This window comes from Hyla sarda, chromosome 10 (assembly GCF_029499605.1).
Source record: "Hyla sarda isolate aHylSar1 chromosome 10, aHylSar1.hap1, whole genome shotgun sequence".
In the NCBI taxonomy this organism is placed as follows: Eukaryota; Metazoa; Chordata; class Amphibia; order Anura; family Hylidae; genus Hyla; species Hyla sarda.
The window spans coordinates 129,769,480-129,792,368 of NC_079198.1; the positions used below are offsets into that span (position 1 = coordinate 129,769,480).

A 22,889-nucleotide genomic window follows, 5' to 3' on the forward strand; every position below is an offset into this window, starting at 1 on the left:
GGAAGTCTCAGCTTTGTTTATGTAAAATTATGATAAATATAAAAAACAGATTCAAACAATAGGTCATCTTCTGATGACAAGATTTCCTTGTGCAGTCCAGGGTCTTCACCCTCCTCGCCTTAAATTTTTTGCAGAAGAGAAAGTGCAGCACTGAGGGAGGGGGCGACCCGAGGACCCCACATAGGACAATGCTGGGGGGAGACAGCAAGCAGGGACAACTGTGCCCACAATAGCATACGGAATGAATAGCAGCCAGAAGGGGTTTGAGTCACTAGGGGTTAATTAGGGAATTGAAAGGAGGGAGTCATGGCAGAAGCTTCAACTGTATTATGGACATAATACAGTGGTCCCTCAACATACAATGGTAATCCGTTCCAAACGGATCATCGTTTGTTGAAACCATCGTATGTTGAGGGATCCGTGCAATGTACAGTATAGGACAGTGGTCTACAACCTGCGGACCTCCAGATGTTGCAAAACTACAACACCCAGCATGCCCGGACAGCCAACGGCTGTCCGGGCATGCTGGGAGTTGTAGTTCTGCAACATCTGGAGGTCCGCAGGTTGTAGACCACTGGTAGAGGAAGTTGTACTCACCTGTCCCCACCGCTCCGGACAGTCACCGCTGCCCTGGATGTCGCCGTCCATCGCTGTCGCCGTGTCTCCGACGCTCCGGCAAGGCCTCTGCTTCCCCGGCATCCTTGCTCTCCGTCGCCGCCATCACGTCGCTACGCACGCCGCTCCTATTGGATGACAGGACGGCGTGTGCGCGACGTGATGACGACGATGGAGAGCGCCGACGATGCAGGGGATCCCGAAGAGGACGCGCCGGAGCCCCGAGGACAGGTAAGTGATCGTCAGCGGACCACACGGGGCACCGTAAACGGCTATCCGGTGGCAGCTGAAGCAGTCTGCGCTGCCGGATAGCCGTTTATGCGATGGCCCCGACATACAAAAGCATCGTGTGTTGATGCTGCCTCTGAGAGGCCATCGTATGCTGAAATGATCGTATGTCGGGGCCATCGTAGGTCTCGGGGTGTCACTGTATTTTGATGGACATATAGTCGCATACACTGAATGACCACTTCATTGGGACTCCTTCTTGGATTACAGCACTAAATTAAGTCAGTAAGTTTTCTGTGATTAGGTTTAAGTTCATTTTGATTAGATGGGAAAATCCACTGATCAGAGTGACTTGGGATGAGGCCTCATGGGGACCTGACTAGCCGAGCCAAGATTTTACCGGCAATCCTGTGGGGTTTTCTCATGGAACAGTGTAGAGAGTATATGGAGAATAGTGGGATGGAGGAAAAACATCCAAAGACATGGGATCCTGTGGACAGAAACAACTCGACACTAAAAGGGGTCAGAGGATGATGTCAGGAGACTGAAGCCAAATACTGGTGTCCAAATGTGTCTGGGCCCAAAACATGCCAGCCCCTAGCACGCATGAGCTATAACCACAGACGACCATCTCCAGAGCCAATGGGGGAGATTTATCAAAGCATTTAGACTGGCTTTCCTTTCTAAATTTGTCGCACAGAAAGTCGCAGTCTAAATATGTGCAACTTTTGCTTTAGAGGATTTTTAGAACATGATGCATTCTGGTCTATTTTAGACGGAAAAATGCATCGGGGCTGAATTTATCAAAAGCGACAAGTCGCATTGGCAGAAAGTACGCCGAAATATCAGACCATGCTGGAGCAGGTTTAAATGCAGTCTAAAGCATAGATCACGAAGTCCGTGCGCAGAATTTATCAAGAGCCGCGCACCTTTTGATAAATTAGGCGCACAATAGACCAGACTAACCCTCTGTAGTTTGGTCTATATTGATGCGGGACATAGACAACTTTGATAAATCTCCCCCATTGTGTCTAAGGGAAACAGTGTCCCCACATTAGGTAGCACAGATTACACACATTATGTAGCAGCCTTCGCACATTAGGTAGCAGTTTTCCAACATTAGGTAGCAGTTTCCCCACATTAGGTAGCATAGATTCCCCCCATTAGGCCGCAGGTTCCCTTGCATGTTCCCCACAATAGGTCAAAGTCTCCCCACATTAGATCACTGGTTCAAACAACCCCCCCTCCCAAAAAAAAAAAAAAAACACACAGAGACACACACACACAGTCAGACACACACACAGACAGAGAGCCACACACAGACAGAGATAGCAACAGACACACACTCACAGACACACACAGAGAGACACACACTCACAGACACACACACACACACACACACACACACAGAGTCACACACAGACAGAGACACACAAACAGATAGGGTGAGACAGACACACACTCACTCACCCATCCATCCAGCACTCTTTCTTTCCGGGCACTCTGCGAGTGATGTCACGTCCTCCTGGTCCGGCCCTGCGGAGGGACGTCGGACCGGCGCAACAGAAGACGTGGGGGGCGCAGGCCAGTTCACTGTGCAGGTGACGGGGGTGCTAGTACAGAGGCGCAACAAGTGAGGACCGGGGGGGGGGGTTGCTATTACAGAGACAGCGCAAGTGGGGGCCGGGGGGGGGGGGGGGGGTGTGCTGCTAGTACGGAGACAGCGCAACTGAGGACCGGCGGCGTACCTGGTGTCACCCCATCAGGATGGTGTCACCCGGGCAGCACCCCCCGCACCCCGGTCGCAACGCAACTGCCTCCAGGGCTGCAGAGAGCTCGCAAAGGTGGGTGCTGAATGACAGATTGCAGGGGTCCCCAACGATCAGACTTCGGGGGGATAAGATGTATTAGGGCCGGAGTACCCCTTTAAGCAGGTACACCTATCAGCTGCAAGAGGCAATCCTGTCTGCATAAATTATAATGATGAAATAATTTCATCACTTAGTGGAATCGATGCCACAATAAGTTGCTTTGGTTCTTAAAAGGGGTTATCCAGGAAAAAACTTTTTTATATATCAACTGGCTCCAGAAAGTTAAACAGATTTCTAAATTACTTTGATTAAAAAATCTTAATCCTTTCAGTACTTATGAGCTTCTGAAGTTGAGTTGTACTTTTCTGTCTAAGTGCTCTCTTATGACACGTGTCTCGGGAACCGCCCAGTTTAGAAGCAAATCCCCATAGCAAACCTCTTCTAAACTGGCCGGTTCCCGAGACAAGCAGAGATGTCAGCAGAGAGCACTGTTGCCAGACAGAAAAGAACAACTCAACTTCAGCAGCTGATAATTATTGAAAGGATTAAGATTTCTTAATAGAAATAATTTACAGATCTGTTTAACTTTCTGGAGCCAGTTGATATATAAAAAAAAGTTTTTTCCTAGAATACCCCTTTAATAAATAGGGTGTGCCCCATCATTTTATTTGCGTTGCAGCAGCTGCCTGGCACAGATCACTAAAGCTTTACCAAAAAAGCCTAAAGCCCACCAATACCCCCAAGTCCTTTGCCGTGGCAGTATTATTAGTATTTTATTATATAGCTCATAATTTATTGTATATAATTGTGTTTTGTTGCCTTAGCCAAAGTCTCTTACATTTTTCCAGATTAAAGGACTTGTCCAATGCAAAACTCTTTAACCCCTTAAGGACGCAGCTAATTTTATTTTTGCATTTTCGTTTTTACCTCCTCGCCTTCTAAAAATCATAACTCTTTTATATTTTCATCCACAGAACCATATGAGGACTTGGTTTTTTTTTGCGCGACCAGTTGTCCTTTGTAATGACATCACTCATTTTACCATAAAACATATGGAGCAACCAAATAAATATTACTTTGTGGGGACATTTGAAAAAAAACAAAAACTATTTTGCTAATTTTGGAATGTTTCCTTTTCACGCTGTACACAAGGTAAAAATGAAATGTGGACTGTTTTATTTATTCTATTGGTCAATACGATAAAAATGATACCCATGACTACATACTTTTCTATTATTGTACCACTTATAAAAAATCTCAAACTTTTTAACCAAATTAGTATGGTTAAAATCCCTCTATTTTGACAACTTATAACTCTCATTTTTCCGTATACGCGGCTGTATGAGGCTCATTTTATGTGCCATGATCTGTACTTTTTACCGATACATTTGCGAATATAAAACTTTTAATTTGCTTTTTGACCCACCGCCAATCCACAGCGTCTCCAGACTCTGTCACATGTGCTCGGTGTGAACCTGCTTTAATCTGTGAAGAGCACAGGGCGTCAGTGGTGAATTTGCCAATCTTGGTGTTCTCTGGCAAATGCCAAAAGTCCTGTACGGTGTTGGGCTGTAAGCACAACCCCCACCTGTGGACGTTGGGCCCTCATACCACCCTCATGGAGTCTGTTTCTGACCGTTTGAGTGGACACATGCACATTTGTGATCTGCTGGAGGTCATTTTGCAGGGCTCTGACAGTGTTCCTCCTATTCCTCCTTGCACATAGGCAGAGGTAGCGGTCCTGCTGCTGGGTTGTTGCCTCCTACGGCCTCCTCCACGTCTCCTGATGTACTGGCCTGTCTCCTGGTAGCGCCTCCATGCTCTGGACACTACGCTGACAGACACAGCAAACCTTCTTGTCACAGCTCTCATTGATGTGCCATCCTGGATGAGCTGCACTACCTGAGCCACTTGTGTGGGTTGTAGACTCCGCCTCATGCTAACACTAGAGTGAAAGCACCGCCAGCATTCAAAAGTGACCAAAACATAGGAACTGAGAAGTGGTCTGTGGTCACCACCTGCAGAACCACTCATTTATTGGGGGGCGTCTTGCTAATCGCCTATAATTTCCACCTGTTGTCTGTTCCATGTGAAATTGATTGTCAATCAGTGTTCTTCCTGAGTGGACAGTGGGATCTCACAGAAGTGTCAGTGACTTGGAGTTACATTGTGTTGTTTAAGTCTTCCCCCCCTTTTTTTTTTTTTAGCAGTGTAGAACTCCCTCTATGCCTGCACTGGATTGTAGCTGTCAGATCTATACCACACCCCCACACGTGACCCCATATGGACTGCAAAGTCTTTATCTCAGAGATATCGATCAGTTAGAGCTCTTATTGGTCAGTCATGGTGATAATGGTTAATGTTAGGTTCCATTCATACTGCAGAAAGTAAGTGTCATCAAGATGGTCCACAGTGACTTCTGCAGGAAATGATCATTGAAAAGCAAACAGGGACAATGATATAGGGGGACACCGCAACAAAAAATAAACTCACTACCTTGATCTAACTAGGCACACAAAGTTGCACATATGCCAAAACCCCTTTTTTTGTGCGACTTTTGTTGGTAAGTAAAGTGTTAAACAGTTTTACCTAATCAAATTTCAGTTTTTACTTTGCAGTGGTCATAAATTTATGATGTGCGAAAGGCAAACGTAGGCAATAAAAAAAAGTCACAAAAATGTCTCAGCTGTGACTTAGTTTTGCTTATGTGATATGATAAATATGTAGCACATAAAGCAAAACTAAAGCCAACAATAAAAAGCCTTCAGAACTTGCTTCCCAAAGCAAAGATTGATAAACATCCCCCATAGTAGTTTGGAAAATATACATGCACCTTAACATTGAACTTACAACACCAAGGGAAAAAAAAGCAAAAAGGAACATTTCTGGATCTCCAGCAAGTGATTTCTTTATGATCACTTACCTCTTTGTTCATAGTGTCACCTTTATGCACAGGACAGGGGTAAGTGTCTGAGGGTTCAGACCACTGCTACCACCCACGATCTCCGTACTGGGACCCGGCTCTGCACAGGTCATGCGGGTCGATAACATGCCCCCTCCATACAGCTCTGTGGCTACATCACAGGAGATGCCGCTGCCAAGCCCCCCCCCCCCAATCTAAACATTTTATACCACATCTGATGGATTTGGGGGGGCAGAGGAGATAGATGTCTGGGGCAGGGTACCCCTCGAAAAGGACACAGAATTTCACTTCTGCATTTTCTTTTGCCTTTTAAGGGTTACTCCACTCCCCAGTGTCTGGAATATTGGGGGATATTTATCAAAGCTGTCTATGTCCTGCATCAATATAGACCAAACTACAGAGGGTCCGGTCTATTGTGCGCATAATTTATCAAATGGCGCGCGGCTCTTTATAAATTCTGTGCATGGACTTCGCAATCTATGCTTTAGTCTATACTTAAAGGACATCTGTAGCGTGATTGACACTTATCCCCTATCTACAGGATAGGGGATAAGTGTTTGATCGCGGGGGGGTCCAAAGGCTGGGGCCCCCGGTGATCTCCTGTACGGGGCCGCGGCTGTCCTGTGCAGGGGGCGTGCCTGCCGCAGCATGACGTTGCAGCCAGCACACCTCCTCCATACATCTCTATGGGAGAGTGTGGGAGGCAGCGTTCGTGCCTCCCCCATAGAACTGTATGAGGGGAGACGGGGAATCACCATCAACCTCTAGGTCGACACTACACACCTTAGCGCTCACCACGAGCGCTAATGGCAGCGGCCCGTTAGGGAGATCTCCAGGGGTCCCAGCGGTCAGACCCCCGCAATCAAACACTTATCCCCTATCCTGTGGATAGGGGATGTGTCATCCCGCTGCAGTTGTCATTTAAACCTGCTCCAACATGGTCTGATATTTCGGTGTACTTTCAGCCGATGCAACTTGTCGCTTTCGATAAAGTCAGCACCAATGCATTTCAGTCTAAAATAGACCAGAATGCATCATGTTCTAAAAATCCTCTAGAGCAAAAGTTGCAGAAAAGTCGCACATATTTAGACTGCGACTTTCTGTGCGACAAATTTAGAAAAACCAGTCTAAATCCTTTGATAAATCTCCCCCATTGTGTTCTAAATGCTGGGTCCGGGCTTATGTGTTCACACCCACCCGCTCAATAAAGTTCTATGGGAAGGGGCGCAACAGCCATCATGCCCCCTCATATAGACTTTCAATGAGTGGGGGCAGGCAAACATGGAAGCCCACATCCACTCAATGTTCCAGACGCTCAGGAGTAGAGAAACCTTATAAAAGGAGGCATAACTAAGTTTTCCATCTTAAAGGGGTACTCCAGTGGAAAAACTTTAAATCAACTGGTGCCAGAAAGTTAGAGATTTGTAAATGACTTCTATTCAAAAATCTTAATCCAGTACTTATTAGCTGCTGTATGCTCCATTCTTTTCTGTCTGACCAGTGCTCTCTGCTGACACCTCTGTCCATATAATGAACTGTCCAGAGTGTACACATCCCCACAGCAAACCTCTCATGCTCTGGACAATTCCTGACATGGACAGAGGTGTCAGCAGAGAGCACTTGTCCAACTAGAAAGAACTCCAGAAAAAAAAAAAATATATAACTTCCTCGGGAGCATACAGCAGCTGATAAGTATTGGAAGGATTAAGATTTTGAAATAGAAGTTATTTACATTACTGTTTAATTTTCTGGCACCAGTAAAAAAAAAAAAAAGGTTTTCCACTGGAGTACCCCTTTAAGACCCCTATGAGGGCTTGTTTTTTGCACGACCAATTGGACTTTGTAATGACACCTTTATAAAATATATATAAAAAAAAGGTGAGAACATCGCACTGTTGGGGTGGATTTGTTTATACACTGTCCATATTACAGTAAAACTGACATGTATTCTGTGGGTCAATACTATTGAACCAATACCCATGTTACATGCTTTTCTATTGTACAGCTTAAAAACCTTAAAACATTTAGTCTTTTTGATAGCCCTAATCTGACACCCTATAAAACGTATTTTTCCATAAATAGGGCTGTATGAGGGCTAATTTTTGTACTATGATCTGTAGTTTATTGGTACATGTGACACTGATCATTCTTTTACACCGTTCAGAACCATTAACATTGCTTTAATACAGCGGTCTTCAAACTGTGGCCCTCCAGATGTTGCAAAACTACAACTCCCAGCATGCCCGGACAGCCAACGGCTGTCCGGGCATGCTGGGAATTGTAGTTTTGCAACATCTGGAGGGCCACAGTTTGAAGACCACTGCTTTAATAGTTCAGACATTTATGCCCGTGCCAATACCAAACATGATAATTTTTTCTTACATTTTGATTTGCAAAAGACTAAATTACACAATTTTTGGTCCCATAGGGAACTATTTATTGCAATCTGGATTGTAAATTCTGAACAGTGCTATGCATAGGTACAGCACTGATCAGCATCAACAATCTACATCTCTAGCCTGAAAGAGCGTAGCAGCCGTCATCTTATCACTTCAGCCCACCCGATTGCACTGCAGGTGGCCAGATGGTTGGAATTGATCAGAGCATCTGAAGTATAGCGGAGGTCTACACCCATTACATCATAATGGTGGACCGCAGCAGAATTGTGGATGTCCACCATGATCCATGAGGGCCCGGCTGATACACATGCTTTGCTTCGCGTCAGGATTGACTTAAGTTGATAAATCTCTCCGGTTTGAGTTCTAAACCAGTAATTCATGCAAACCAAATTACAAGTGGGTACTCTACTGGATAACATTTTTTTTTTTTAATTAACTGATGACAAAGTTAAAGCATTTGTAAATTACTTCTATTAAAAATCTTAAACCTTACAGTACTTACAGCTGCTGTATGCTCCAGAGGAAGTTCTTTTCTTTTTGAATTTCCTTTGTCTGACCACAGTGCTCTCTGCTGACACCTCTGTCCATGTCAGGAACTGTCTAGAGAAGGGAAGTTTGCTATGGGGATTTGCTCCTACTCTGGACAGTTCTTAAAAAGGACAGAGGCGTCAGGGGAGAGCACTGTCAGATAAAGGAAATTCAAAGAGAAAAGAACTTCCTCTGGAGCACACAGCAACTGATAAGTACTGGAAGAATTAAACAGATCTGTAAATTGTTTAAAAATCTTAACTTTCTGGCACCAGTTTAAAAAAATATATAATTCCAGCAGAGTACCCCTTTAACACTAAAAAGCAGTATGTATTTGGAGCCTTTTTATGGGAATTTCACGCAAGTCAGGTCTGTGCCATTTTTAGAGTACCTGTCATAAAAAACAATTTTTGTTTAATTGGTTGAAGGCTCCATGTTCGGACTCCAACTGATCAAATAAGCCGGGAGAAAGGATAGGAATGACTAATCTATGTCTATGGGACCATCCTGCTCACAGACCAGGGTTCTCTGCTTGTTCAACTGATCAACCAGAGTCTGAACACTGAGGCCCTGACAAACTTGACATGTCTGTAGGAAGAGTTCTTACCATAAACAGGTAGACCAGTGTGCCTCCAGCTGTGGCAAAACTACAACTCCCAGACAGCGTTTAGCTGTCCGGGCATGCTGGGAGTTCGTTTAGCCACAGCTGGAGGCACACTGGATGGGAAGCACTGAGGTAGACTAAGTGTTTTGAGTTGAAGCTTGCATGGGACAGGCATAAGGCAGTCACTGATAAGACAAGGACTAATAGTATTCACAGTATTAGTCAGACTTACCTGCCGACACATTTCACGTTTCTATGTAAAAGATTACACACAAAAAAAACTACACAAGTTATTTTCCTGTTGAATAGTGGGGAATTTTGGGGTGCAAGATGTTTTAAACCTCAATCCTCTTTAATATCTACATGTAAACCTTAGCTAGGACAAGGTTGAAGAAACAGACACATTAGTTAAACTATTTTATTTAAGAATCCTACATTGACAAGTCTTGTAAAAAGCATCCAAACACAGAACACATGACTGCAAACAGCATTCTTGTTATTACTTACAAACCAAAACAGTCCCAACACTCTAGGAACAGGAGCATTTTCCATTCCACTCCAGAGCGTTCACCACCCACCCCCACCAGCATCATCATATGCAGTTCACAAGGACTCACATTGTCATTAAACAGAAAAGAAAGCACACCTCATACAGCATTCACAGCGGTAGACATTTCAAGGAGAGGGGGAAACATTGTATACACAAACTTATTTCAGACAGTTCTAGCTTTTAGGCAGGGGGGAAAAAAGCTCCAGTCTTCCAAATGAACAAGTCCTTTGAATGCAAGAAACATTCGTACGTTACTTGCTCCCACTGCGCTCTGCACACGCTCACTATGGCCACTGGATCGAGAGACACATATCCAACGTTTAGAAAAAAAAAACTAAAAATCCCATAATGCACCACCAGGTCTCTGCACGCGCTCTCTGGATCTCGCTCATACCCCAAGCCTCTCATGCTTCGGTACCAACAATCCCACAGTTCAAACAGCCTTCTGGATCCATCTCACAAGCCGTGCGTTCTCAAAGCGCTTGTACGACTTCCACGAAATATAGTGGACAAAAATTGGATCACCCACCGTCTTAAGAATCGCCGTGTGCAGCAGAAGATTTCCTGATGAGAATTATGAAGGAATGATTCCAGGGCAGGATATAAAAGAACTGAGTGCCAGGTCCCAGAGAGGCAAATGTGCGGAGCAGAGATCAGTTGTTGAAGCGGGGAGCACAATGGAGGGGAAGGAGGAAGACTGTGCTAAACAAGATGTAATTCTCATTGACATCAAAGAGAAAAAAATATATATATTTCATGATATTAAGTTAGTCACCGGGCAATGCCAAATGGCAGGCGGTTTTCTTCAGAATGCAGTTAAGGTTCATAAAACTACTAAACCATGGAATCACACCACCCAGAATTCCTTCATAGAGGATATACAGCTGAACCATCTGCATGCTTGAAGAAAACCCTCTACGGAGAAAAGGTCTGTAGATTCATTTTACATAGTACTTACCATAAAATTAGGAAATGCACCCACTATTAAACCATATAACTACATACCCCAACCAGAGGACTTTGATTCCATGCTCGAGCTGAAGCCTCCATTGAACCCAGTACCAGAGCCAGCATTAGGAGAACCCCAGCCTATAGCTCCAGAGTTAGAGCCATAGGAGTTACTGGCTGAGCCGAAGCTCTGTGGCTGGTCTCTTGGCTGATTCCCTTGGCCCTGATTGTTTCCCTGTGGACCTGGTTGGTTCTGCTGACTAGCGAGCATGCCCATCATACCCCAACTGCTCTGTAAAGCAGCCTGAGCAGCAGCCATCATTGCAGGGTTAATGCTAAAAGCCCCAAAATTCATACCACCACCACCCCCCATGTTATTAGGCTGGTTGTTACCAAGTCCAGCACTGTTTGGCCTGTTATTAGGGTACCCTTGATTCCCAAAATTGGGTCCTGGGAATCTGCCACTCCTCTCCAATGGGCTCCTATTGTTATTATTGTGTTTAGGCTCTGCTGTAGATACATGAACACTGACTCCTTTGATAATGAGATCTTCTCCACACAACGACTGTGCAACCTTGAAAAAATAAAAAAAGATACTTAGTTAGGTGACATGAACACTGCAAGAGCAATTTTAGCACCTGCTGGATATTTTTCAGTCTTAGCCAAAAAGGCTTCTATAAAGTTGAGAAAAACAAACAAAAAACAGAGGAACTATGCTAAGGCACTGACCGCATGGATCCGTACAATTGGTTCTCTGTAGCTTTAAAGGAATTCCACCAGGTTTTGCCCTATAAAACTGCTCACATTGCCACAGGCCAGTAAAATCAGTTCTACCGTGTCAGGTTATATCAGGACATTTGTACAATCCAGAGAAAACCTATTCTGCGCTGTATGAAAACTAGCAGGTAGTCATTGGGGCCAGAACAAGCATTGCTGTTTGCCTGTGACCACACGTCAGTAGGTGTGATTGACAAAGAATGAGTTAATATCACTGTCTGCAGCAGCTTTAGGGCATCAATGCACATGCCTCAAACAGCGTTAGGCTGGGTTTACACTGTTTTGTCCATACGAGAACCCGATCCGGCTAGGGAATGGGAAAACCAGGCGCTCCTGTATCCCCGCCAGCTTTGACTGAGGTGACTGGAATCAGATAGCGACTCCGGTCGAATAATTTTTTGCTCCGTATCTGGTTTGATGGCCGGACTGAAAACCATGGTATGCTGCAGTTTTCCCAGCCGAAAACAGTGTTAACCCAGCCTTAAGAGGATCGCTGTGTGACACCTTCCACGAGCCAGGGATTATCCTGACATGGCAGCATTTCACCAGAATTGGTATTATGTACACCTGAACAGCAGTACAGACATCCTGATTGGTGTCCCAACGCATACCTCTATATTACACTGTCAGCGGCTATTAAAGCAGGAAGTTGGTAAGATAAGGTGTACCACGTAACGGCACACTTGTTATTTATATAAGTAAAGTAACCTACATCCCTGTCCCCCATGGAAATTATCACTTCTGGGCTCTCCCTCTAAACTGTGAGCCTACGGCTGCCAGACAGCACACAATTTCCCACAATCCCCTTGCTTGCATGTGCAAATCAAATGCCATTACCTTCAGGAGACTGCAGTTTACTTGAGCATATGTGACACTTCAGTGGATTGTAACCAAGAGCAACAATTATCTACGCAATACAGGCACATGGGGGATTCTTTAGTCTATTGGAGGGAACTTATTGTATGATGTTCATTTTACTGTTTCATTTGTGGTGAAGTCACATGGCCAGGATAAATCAAAAGGTCACACGGCCATTTGTGAATTTTATGCAGAAGTATTAGTGATGACTAAGGGAAATATTGCAAGCCTGATGTGTGGTCAGACTGACATGACCACTGCAAAAAAAAAATAAACAAACCTCTACATTACACAAATTCAGTGATGTGTAAAAATTGCTCTGAAAGTTACAGCTCAGCTGGCTTTGACTTTAGGGACAAATAAAAAAAAAAAAAAGGCCAGCACCCCTACAGTTTACTGACTGAATTCAGTGCCCAATTACCTGGTCATCAGCAAAGGTTACGAAGGCAAATGCTCTAAACGGCTTTGGGATAAACACATCCACAACTTCTCCATATTGGACGAAGAACTGGCGAAGCTCCTCAGCGGTCATATCCTCGGTGCATCGACCAACAAAGACTTTACGGCTGCGCATTGGTTCATCCGGGCTTTGCTGTAGAGAAGCCACAATTAGTAATGTGTAAAGATGTCCAGCATGAAGCCTGGACATTTGTCATCCTAACACGTCAGTATTAATTGGATAGTGTTAATGGGAGAATCCTGAACCACTTTTACAAACTAAAGAGCTTTTTAAAGAACGACATTTCTTCTACAGCACAATGACAGAGGGTTGTTGTGAAACCTTCTTTAAGCAGTCTTGTATGGTTACAATGGGGATCCAGACTGCCATTCATGTATCACATATTCGTTACGGCCATACAGCAGAACTAAGTTGCATCATGTAAGCATTGTAGTCAAATGTATAAGTGCATTCACTTCTCCAGGAGGTTTAAACTGTGGCACATGGCTAGCAAAGATGCCAAGAGGGGATCCCTGTAAGTTTGCAGCCCTCATTTAATACTTTAGCCTTCTGCACACAGCCATGTATGTGTATCAGCCCTTACATGTGTTGACTGATTCCTCAAAAGCACTTAAGTACCACATCAGTAAAGGGTCTTGTTGACCACCATAACTGATGTGGACAAGAATGATTTGCAATGGAGATCGCATTCTATGCTAGTAAGGAGTGTCATGTATTTAACCCATGTACATGAACCAAACGCTATCTACTGCACTAAGTTCAGGTAGACTCTGGAGTAGAAGTAATGACCTGATCTAGTACCGATTCTTCAGCAGAGTTAATTTTATTCTGATACCATAGTAACAGACCTAATTCCACAATTTAATGTCAGTGACCCAGGCTAGCCTTTTACCGTGCTACCGCTCGACATGTGCATCCATCTTCCCACAGGTTCGTAGCCTCCATCTTCACCCCAGGCACCCTGACGAAAAACACAGCAGGGGCGAAACATTGGAATTATATAGGTCTGTTGCTACTATGGTGTCAGAATAAAATTCACTACTGTTGAAGCATGAATACTGGGTCATGTCATTGCTTCTACGTCAGAGTCTACCTTAACAAGTTTGGTCACAGCTTTACCTTAGAGTTGGGCAGTTTACAGTCACACCATCTTCCATCTATCATGTGGCGCTGGGACATCACTTTCACTTGTGTTTCATAGTCTGTAAACCTCACAAAACCAAAACCTTTAGAATGGCCGGTCTTGGCATCTTTTTTAACCTGCAAAAAATAAGAAATGTTACGTGGAAAGAGTCAAAACTACAGCTCTACAGCAGGTGCTTTTGAACCTCAGCTGCATCAGTACCTGGACCATGATGACTTCGCCAAACGTGCTGAAGTAGTCCTTCAGATCCTGCTCCGTTGTCTTCCATGGTAAGCCAAGCACAATGAGATCAGAGGTTTTTGTTACAGCTCGCTTTATTTTAACAGCAGAAGAAGCATCAGTTTCATCCATCTTCCTTTTGTTATCTACAAAGTAAAGTAAGGTTACATTTCACATACTAGCTTGAAAATAGGGAGACCCCCCCCCCCCCCCCATTCGTAAAACACCATCCATGTATATGCCATAAGTTTTCCTAAACAATAGTATTCCTTTAAAGTGTGAACCCATATTTCAGAGGCAAAGTATCCATGTTAAGACATTTATAGAAACATCCACATTTCTGACCAGATTACAAAGACTGCAAAGCTGGATCTGGTGCTGGGTTTACAGGCACAAAATGAAATCAAAAGGATCTATGAGGTTTTCTGTTTGGGTCTGACACTTGGGTCTGTACTGTAATAAAGATGCAAAAAGGCTTCACGACAACTATGGCTCACATAACCCATGACCATGAATATTCATATTGAGCAGGTGGCCCCCACCTCCAGCATGCAATTCACTGAAGATTGATGCAGATCGCCGGAGTACAGGTATGTATTTAACCCATTATCGGTCTCCTGTTCACCCACACTATGTATTGGGTTTACTATGGGTAAACAGATGACCATTTTCCTTTAAGGCCATTGACCATATGGGATATATAATGTAGTTTTTTTTTTAAATAGTTCGGACAATTATGCATCCACCAATACCAAATAAGCTGATTTTTATTATGTTTACAAGTTTTTTTTAATATGGAAAAAGGGAAAAGGGGGTAATGTGCACTTTTATTATAGTTGGGGTTAATGTGCATTATTAAACTTATCATTATTTTTATTCCAGGCAACTCAATGTTCTACATAAATTCATTATAGGACAAAAATGAACAACCTCACCTTTTGGGTAGTTTACAACATAAACAAGATTTCCCCATCCAGTTTCTGGAGCATGGAGAATGCCTTCAACCAGGCGGACGCCACGCATACACTGGTTAACTGGATTCCGGTATCGAAGGCCACAAGCACCAGGGAACTGAGCAGTAACAGTGGAGAGCAGGACGGTGCCATCATCCTCGGATGGAATTTCCATTGGCTCTTCATTCTCATCCTCCGCCACACGAATATATTCCATTTCCATGGCTGCAAACTAAGAACACAAAAAGTCAGAAAACCATCCATCACCTAATTGTCTTAAGTCATGTGCAATGCGTTTTGTTTACAGAAGAAGCTCTAGAAGAACCTGCTCAAGAACTGGAAGGACTACAGCTGTCATACATCAGTACCTAAGCATTAGATTGTGCCGAGAGCAAGTTTATTGGGAGATCTATCATGCCATGTTCACACGTCAGAATTTTGCAGCAGAGTCCCATTGTATTCAATGGGATTCTGCTGCACTGTGCACATGGCAGAGTTTCCGGGCCAGACTCTGCACGAAATGCATAGCCATTCCAAGGTGCGAACATGGATTTGGAGGTATCCAGGAAAGAGATACCTCGTGCTGCCACCACGGCTTTTTCGTCAGGCGCGGTTACACATTGATAAAAGTCCATTTCAATATACACCGGAGGGCATGAACCCTCCTCTGGAAGGGACAGTTCATATTCACATCAGTACAACTTAAGCTAATGCATTTACATATCAAACCAGAGAAATGTAAATACATGTAAACATAATTACACCTCATGACTAGAGATGCGTGAACTTACAGTAAATTCGATTAGTCACAAACTTCTCGGCTCTGCAGTTGACTTTAGTCTGCATAACTGAGTTCAGCTTTCAGGTGCTCCCGTGGGCTGGAGGCTGTTCTGAAGTTTTTAGCGGTACCATTTATGTATTGATCAGACTTTTTGATCACTTTGTATACATTTTCTCATGATATAGTGACCAAAAATACGCTATTTTGCACTTGGAATTTTATTGCGCGCACGCCATTGACCGTGCGGTTTAATTAACTATATATTTTATAATTCAGATATTTACACTTTTTTAATGGGTGATTCAATTGGGGAAGGGGTTAAATGATCTTATTTTTTGCAATGTTCTAGCTCCCCTAATACTGCACACACTGATCTTTTACATTGATCAATGGTTTCTCATAGGAAACCATTGATCGATGATTCTGCTGCTTGACTGCTCATGCCTGGCTCTCAGGCACTGAGCAGTCATTCAGCGATCGGACACCAGGAGGCAGGTAATAGGACCCTCCTGCTGTCCAGGATACCGCAATTTCCCCGCGGCGCCCCTGAACAACCCAATTTTGTTTCACTTTAAAAACGGCAATCAACTTTGAACGCCACGTCTAAAGGGTTAACGCACGGAACCTTGATCAGTTCCACGCGCTATTAGCCGCGGGTCCTGGCCTTTGCGAGGACGGACCCGCTATGATGTGGGGCCACACAGTGGCTCCTGCGTTATAGTAAGGGGGACGACTCTACATACCGGTACGTCCTTGGTCCTTAAAGGAGTAGTCCAGTAGTGAACAACTTATCCCCTATCCTTAGGATAGGGGATAAGTTGCAGATCGGGGGGGCCAGACCGCTGGGACCCCCGCGATCTCCTGTACGGGGCCCCGGCAGCACGCGCAAAGGGGGCGTGTCGAGCCCCACACGAAGCAGCGATCAACACGCCCCCTCAATACAACTCTATGGCAGAGCCGAAGCGCTGCCTTCGGCAATCTCCGGCTCTGCCATAGAGATGTATTGAGGGGGCGTGTCGGCCGCCGCTTCGTGCGGAGGGTCGACACCCGATATCTGTCCGGAGAGCCTGGCGCCTGTACAGAGAGATTGCAGGGGGCCCCAGTGGTCAGACCCCCTGCGATCTCAAACTTATCCCCTATCCTTAGGATAGGGGGATACGTTTTTCACCACTGGGCTACCCCTTTAAGAGGTTAAGGCCCTGTTTAGGCTGCCATCAATGGTTCTGTTGAGCTCAGGTAAAATGGCAAAATTCAGCTGGGCCAGAGCAGTTAGAGGGCTGATCCACCAAATTATACAGCCATTGCAAAACTACAACTCCCAGCATGCCCGGACAGCCTTTGGCTGTCCAGGCATGCTGGGAGTTGTAGTTGTGCAACAGTTGCAGTTTTTCAAGTACAGTTCCATTATAGAAAACTTATTGAAAACCATATAGATAGATCAACAATTAAAAACCACATGGACCCAGATGCATCCGATCGCGTACGGTTTGCTTGCAATACAGTTTTTTCCAGTACTCAAAACCATGGTTGACCTCAGTTTTCTGAGAGTTAAAAACCATATTGCAACCGCACACATCTTTTTGTAACATGGACGTCAATGGGAAACACATGTACACGGTTCCATAAGGTAAACTATATATGGTTTTTACTTTGCCCGTGCACATTTGCATCCTAAAGTAGAATTTTTTTTAAATGTATTTATTTTAATTTAAAAAAAAAACTTATTTTTTTCAAACAGACAGAACCATATGCACTTTTAAAAACAGTAGACGGTTTACTCCCCCCCCCCCCCCCCCCATTATGTTTTTCTTGGACATACGGTTCTCTTCAGAAAAACTGATTGAAAACAGTATGGCAAAAAAAAAAAAAAAAAACGTGATGCAAACCAAGCCTTAGATGGCTGATCCACCAGAACACACAGCCATTGCAAAACTACAACTCCCAGCATGCCCGGTCAATGATGCGAATTGAAGTTTTGCAACAGCTGCAGGAACCCTGTTTGAAAAAAAAAAAAAAGTATAAAAAAAAAATCGTTGCCTATAGCAACCAGACCGCAGCTTACATGCCTCGCTCCCGAATGTTGTGCAGTGATTGGTTGCTATGGTGACCGTACATGTAACCCGGGTTGTATAAGTGTAACTCACCGTACACAGGCCCGGTCGCCGCCCCCTTCCCCCACCGCAGGCCCCGGCCATGAGGCCTCCACACACCACCCTCACCCCGGGCGGATACTCACATGCTCCAGTTCCGAATTACGAACGGGATCTGTAATGGCGGCGATAGCCTCACAACCGGGAAACGAAACGATCTAAACCTTCCAGAGACCCCGCACCTGACTCACGCGATCACCTCACACCTCCCGGGCTCCTTCACAAAATGGCGCCTACGCCTACCGCTCAAGCGCTCTTCTAAAGCCGCGCACTACCACTGCGGTGAACAGGGGGGAGACGCACCCACAGGCCCGCGACTCCTACTTTATTATTCCACCTACACGCTATATGTCACCTTATTACTAGCAGATAATTCAGGCGACTTCGATATATGGCGCCGGATTTGCAGAAATGCGGTTTTTAGGGCGGCCGAATTGGAGTCGCTTTGTCCCGGACACCCCTTTACAGTTTGTGAGATGGTAGCGCCTGGCTCTGCGGCGAATCGCTGCGCATGCGCGTTGGGAGGGGAGCGTGTGCTGTGCGTTGAGACAAAGGGGCGGCGGGCCTGTTGTGCGGCCATGAGGCGCCGTCACGTGACTCGGTCACCTCAGGGGTTTATTTTCTACAATTTCTTGTGTTTTCTTATTTATTTTGTTATAGTTTCTCCCTTTTTCGTTCACATTTGTCTTCTGTTTCTTTTTAACCCCTTCGTGACGTATATAGTTTTTGTTTTTTCCCGTTCTCGCCTTCGAACAAGTCGGAACTCTTATTTTTGCACTCATTTATGCCCGATAAATTGTACTTTGTCATGGCAAAAGTTATTTTACCTCATAATCTACAGTGATACCGGGAAAAAATAGATAATAGGTAATAAATAGATATGAGATAGATGTAACTTAATAGATAGATATGAGATAGGTATGAGAGATATAGGTAGACATGAGGTTAAAGGGGTACTCCACCCCTAGACATCTTATCCCCTATCCTTTGGATAGGGCATAAGATGTCTGATCGCGGGGGTCCCGCCGCTGGGGACCCCCGCAAAATTGCATGCGGCACCCACCTGTTTCTTGTCCGGAAGCGCTGGAGGGTCTGGGTCGCGACCACGGGAACGGAAGTCCGTGATGTCAGGACTCCGCCCCCGTGTGATGTCACGCCCCATCCCCTCAGTGCAAGTCTATGGGAGGGGGTGGAGTCCTGACGTCACGGACTTCCGTTCCCGTGGTCGCGACCCAGACCCTCCAGCGCTTCCGGACAAGAAACAGGTGGGTGCCGCATGCAATTTTGCGGGGGTCCCCAGCGGTGGGACCCCCGCGATCAGACATCTTATGCCCTATCCCAAGGATAGGAGATAAGATGTCTAGGGGTGGAATACCACTTAAAGTATTTCAATAGCGCTCCCCTGGAGTGGGTGACACGTGGATATATCTGGCCGAAATGTGTCAAAAAATATCTATATTTGCACACCTATATTGTGGGAGTACCCATAAAGGGGTACTCCGGTGGAAAACTTTTTTTCTTTTACTCAACTGGTGCCAGAAAGTTAAACAGATTTGTAAATCACTTCTATTAAAAAATCTTAATCCTTCCAGTACTGTACATATTAGTTGCTGAATACTACAGAGGAAATTATTTTCTTTTTGGAACACAGAGCTCTCTGCTGACATCACAAGCACAGTGCTCTCTGCTGACATCACAAGCACAGTGCTCTCTGCTGACATCACAAGCACAGTGCTCTCTGCTGACATCACAAGCACAGTGCTCTCTGCTGACATCACAAGCACAGTACTCTCTGCTGACATCACAAGCACAGTGCTCTCTGCTGACATCACAAGCACAGTGCTCTCTGCTGACATCACAAGCACAGTGCTCTCTGCTGACATCACAAGCACAGTGCTCTCTGCTGACATCACAAGCACAGTGCTCTCTGCTGACATCACAAGCACAGTGCTCTCTGCTGACATCTCTGTTCATTTGCTTTATCTATATTAGTTATCTAGGTATTTTTCTTTAATTCTCACATTTTTCCTATTTTTGGATGACATTTTGGGGGCTTCAGTACCAATTACCAGGTTTCCATAGAGTTCTGGTCTCAACATACAATGGTTTCAACATACAATGGTCGTCCTGGAACCAATTAATATTGTAACTTGAGGGACCACTGTATGTTGAAGCTCTATGTGAGATGAGAGATTTGTCAGAACTGTCCATGCTTCCTGTAGCGCCCGCACGCGATGGCCGCCGTCTCTCCTCGGTAATGCTCGCTGTAACGTCTTGTAGGGCACTTACACGGTACTAACTATGGAATTTGGTACCGCGTGTAAGTGCCCTACAAGACGTTACAGCGAGCAGTACCGATGAAAGACGGCGGCCATCGTGTGCGGGCGCTACAGGAAGCATGGACAGTTCGGACAAATCTCTCATCTCACATAGAGCTTCTCTGTATGCACATCACCCGTATACAGCCGTATACAGCTCTACATATAAGAACAAGACTCAGAGCACAATAAAGCCAAACGTACATAGCTGTATAGAAAAAGCTGTGCACAACGCCACCCAAGGATCCTGAGGGACGTGCTCCTCCATTCAGGTTTTGTGCAATATCACAGTTATTATCAATAAATACAGTTTCTTTTACACTCAGTTGCGCCAGTATTTATATTTTTATAGGTAGACATGAGATAGATAGAAATATGATAGATAGATAGATATGAGATAGAGAGAGGTAGACAAGATAAGTATGAGAGATAGATATGAGATAGATAGATGGATATGAGATAGATAGATAGATATGAGATAGATAGATAGATATGTATGAGATAGATAGATATGAGATAGATAGATATGAGATAGATAGATAGATATGAGATAGATAGATATGAGATAGATAGATATGAGATAGATAGATACAAGATAGTATGAGATAGATAGATAGATATGAGATAGATAGATAGATAGATATGAGATAGATAGATAGATAGATACAAGATAGTATGAGATAGATAGATATGAGATAGATAGATACAAGATAGTATGAGATAGATAGATAGTATGAGATAGATAGATATGAGATAGATAGATATGAGATAGATAGATAGATACAAGATAGTATGAGATAGATAGATACAAGATAGTATGAGATAGATAGATATAAGGGAATTGTGGGGGGTCAGACCACTGGGACCCTGGCTCTCAGAGCCCCCTTCCAGAGTCTTGCATTGAGGGGGCGGGGCGTTACGTCATGAGGGGGCGGGGCTATGACCTCACGAGCTCCCAGTGCCGGCTCCAGCGTTCGGAACAGTTTGTTCCTAACGCTGAGCAGCGGAGTACTCCTTTAAGGTTGAAAGGGTCACCCTTTTTAGGCGTGTAACCTGTAGAGGGCTCTAAATAGGGGGCGTTTTTTGTCTTCTTGCATTTTTGCCTTATATAGCTAAACATCCCTTATACAAGTTTTTCCCAACCAGTGAGCCGCCAGCTGTTGCGAAACTACAACTCCCAGCATGCCTGGACAGCCAATGGCTGTGTTAGGCTGTGAAAACCTTGGAAATTGTATTTTCTGACAAAGAAGGAAGATTGGGACACAGATGCTGTATGTTCCTCACATTTACCTGCCTTTACACTGCTCCACCCACTTGACTATTAAAGTCCATCCATTATATTCACCTGGCAGCGGATGGTAAGTGCCTCTCATTAAATCTGTTTACATGTACCTTCAGTAATGGTTTTAGGGTCGGGGTACACAGGGCGCATCCACAGTGTATTGCCTGCAGCGAATGCGCTAACAGCAGTCACTTTAGAGCGAGCTCCCTGCTGCGGCCGGGTATCTCTGTGTGTCTGCTCTTAGTGGCGGATTTCTATAGCGTTAAATGTGCTGCGGATGCGCCCCATGTGACTCCACCTTTTCACTAAAACTGTTGATCTGCAAACTCGTTGGCCCTCTAAAGTGTTTTTGTAACTTTCTATGAACGGGTTTGTGCCAATATTCTGGCGCATGGTTCCTTCGCAGAATTTGTGCCAAAAAAAAAAACCAACCAACTTGACTTCTACACCACAGTCTCAAGAAAACCCCAAAAAGTGTCTTGACAACACGAAATCTAAAAAATAAGAATCTATTTATTAAAGAAGTGTAATACGGATATTGGTGCTTAAAACACATGGATACCTGGGTAAAATAGGTAACATAAACTCATAGAAAATAGAACAGCGTACAACAACCAAATATGTGAAAAAGCTTTATTAACATAGATGTAGGAACAATACATATGATAAGATTAAAAATGGACATAAAAAAAGAGGACTACTGGGGAAATCTGAACAAATGGTGCCCCAGAAGAAGCCTTGGAGCGAAACGTACGGTGGTGGAGGCCTGCACTTTAGTCTTTTCCACTTGCTAATTACCGTTATTTACTTGTCTTTGTTTTAGTATTGGGAGGATGATTTATCTGGATGCACTTTTTGCTGTTACTTTGCTGCTACCATTTCCCAAACTACTGTTGTTTCAGGGGAGCAACCCCCTACTTCAGATCAGTATCAGTTTCTGAAGAAGGGGGTGGCTCCCCTGAAACGTGTAATCTCCATTTTATTGTATTATTTGCCATTACAGGAACGGTTTTTCCTTCTCCTGCGACCTAAGCCTTAGCATCGGTTCCAACTATACTGTAAACCCCACACATGGGTTAATACGCAAGTTTTTACTTGCTCTTAGGTGAGCAGCCACTACCTAGTGGTCCTAGATGCCCCATATATCTCATATATCATTTCTATCTCCCCCATTTCATTTCTCATCCCCCTTATGTCATGTCCACCCCCCATTTTTATGTCCACACCCCCATTTGACATGCCCCGATTTCATATCCATCTCCCGCATTTCACATCCCTTCCATTTTATGTCCACCCCCAATTTAACATCCCATGGTTTCATGTCCACTCCCTATTTTATGT

The 22,889-nt window shown here is 44.5% G+C and overlaps 1 protein-coding gene across 2 annotated transcripts; it reads right to left on the reverse strand.

The window, feature by feature from the left end:
* Positions 1 to 9,508: 9,508 nt before the first annotated feature.
* TARDBP (TAR DNA binding protein) lies at positions 9,509 to 18,190 on the reverse strand. Of its 2 annotated transcripts, XM_056542086.1 has the most exons (7): positions 18,035 to 18,190; positions 15,000 to 15,249; positions 14,047 to 14,210; positions 13,821 to 13,961; positions 13,594 to 13,662; positions 12,663 to 12,833; positions 9,509 to 11,180 (listed from the first exon to the last, which is right to left on the reverse strand). In XM_056542086.1, exons 2-7 carry the CDS (start codon positions 15,238 to 15,240, stop codon positions 10,656 to 10,658), a joined length of 1,311 nt encoding a protein of 436 aa, XP_056398061.1. In that variant the 5' UTR covers positions 15,241 to 15,249; positions 18,035 to 18,190; the 3' UTR covers positions 9,509 to 10,655. The 2 variants fall into 2 exon arrangements, with proteins under 2 accessions (XP_056398061.1, XP_056398062.1); XM_056542087.1 differs by lacking the exon at positions 13,594 to 13,662.
* Positions 18,191 to 22,889: the final 4,699 nt, after the last annotated feature.

Bases quoted from the DNA above. Each gene is read 5' to 3' on its own strand.
- TARDBP (XM_056542086.1), bottom strand. From the start codon at position 15,240: ATGGAAATGGAATATATTCGTGTGGCGGAGGATGAGAATGAAGAGCCA. The intron at 14,211-14,999 runs GTGAGGTTGTTC...TTTACTTTGTAG, and splicing joins TGTTGTAAACTACCCAAAAG to ATAACAAAAGGAAGATGGAT. The intron at 12,834-13,593 runs GTAAAAGGCTAG...GCTTCTCTACAG, and splicing joins ACATGTCGAGCGGTAGCACG to CAAAGCCCGGATGAACCAAT.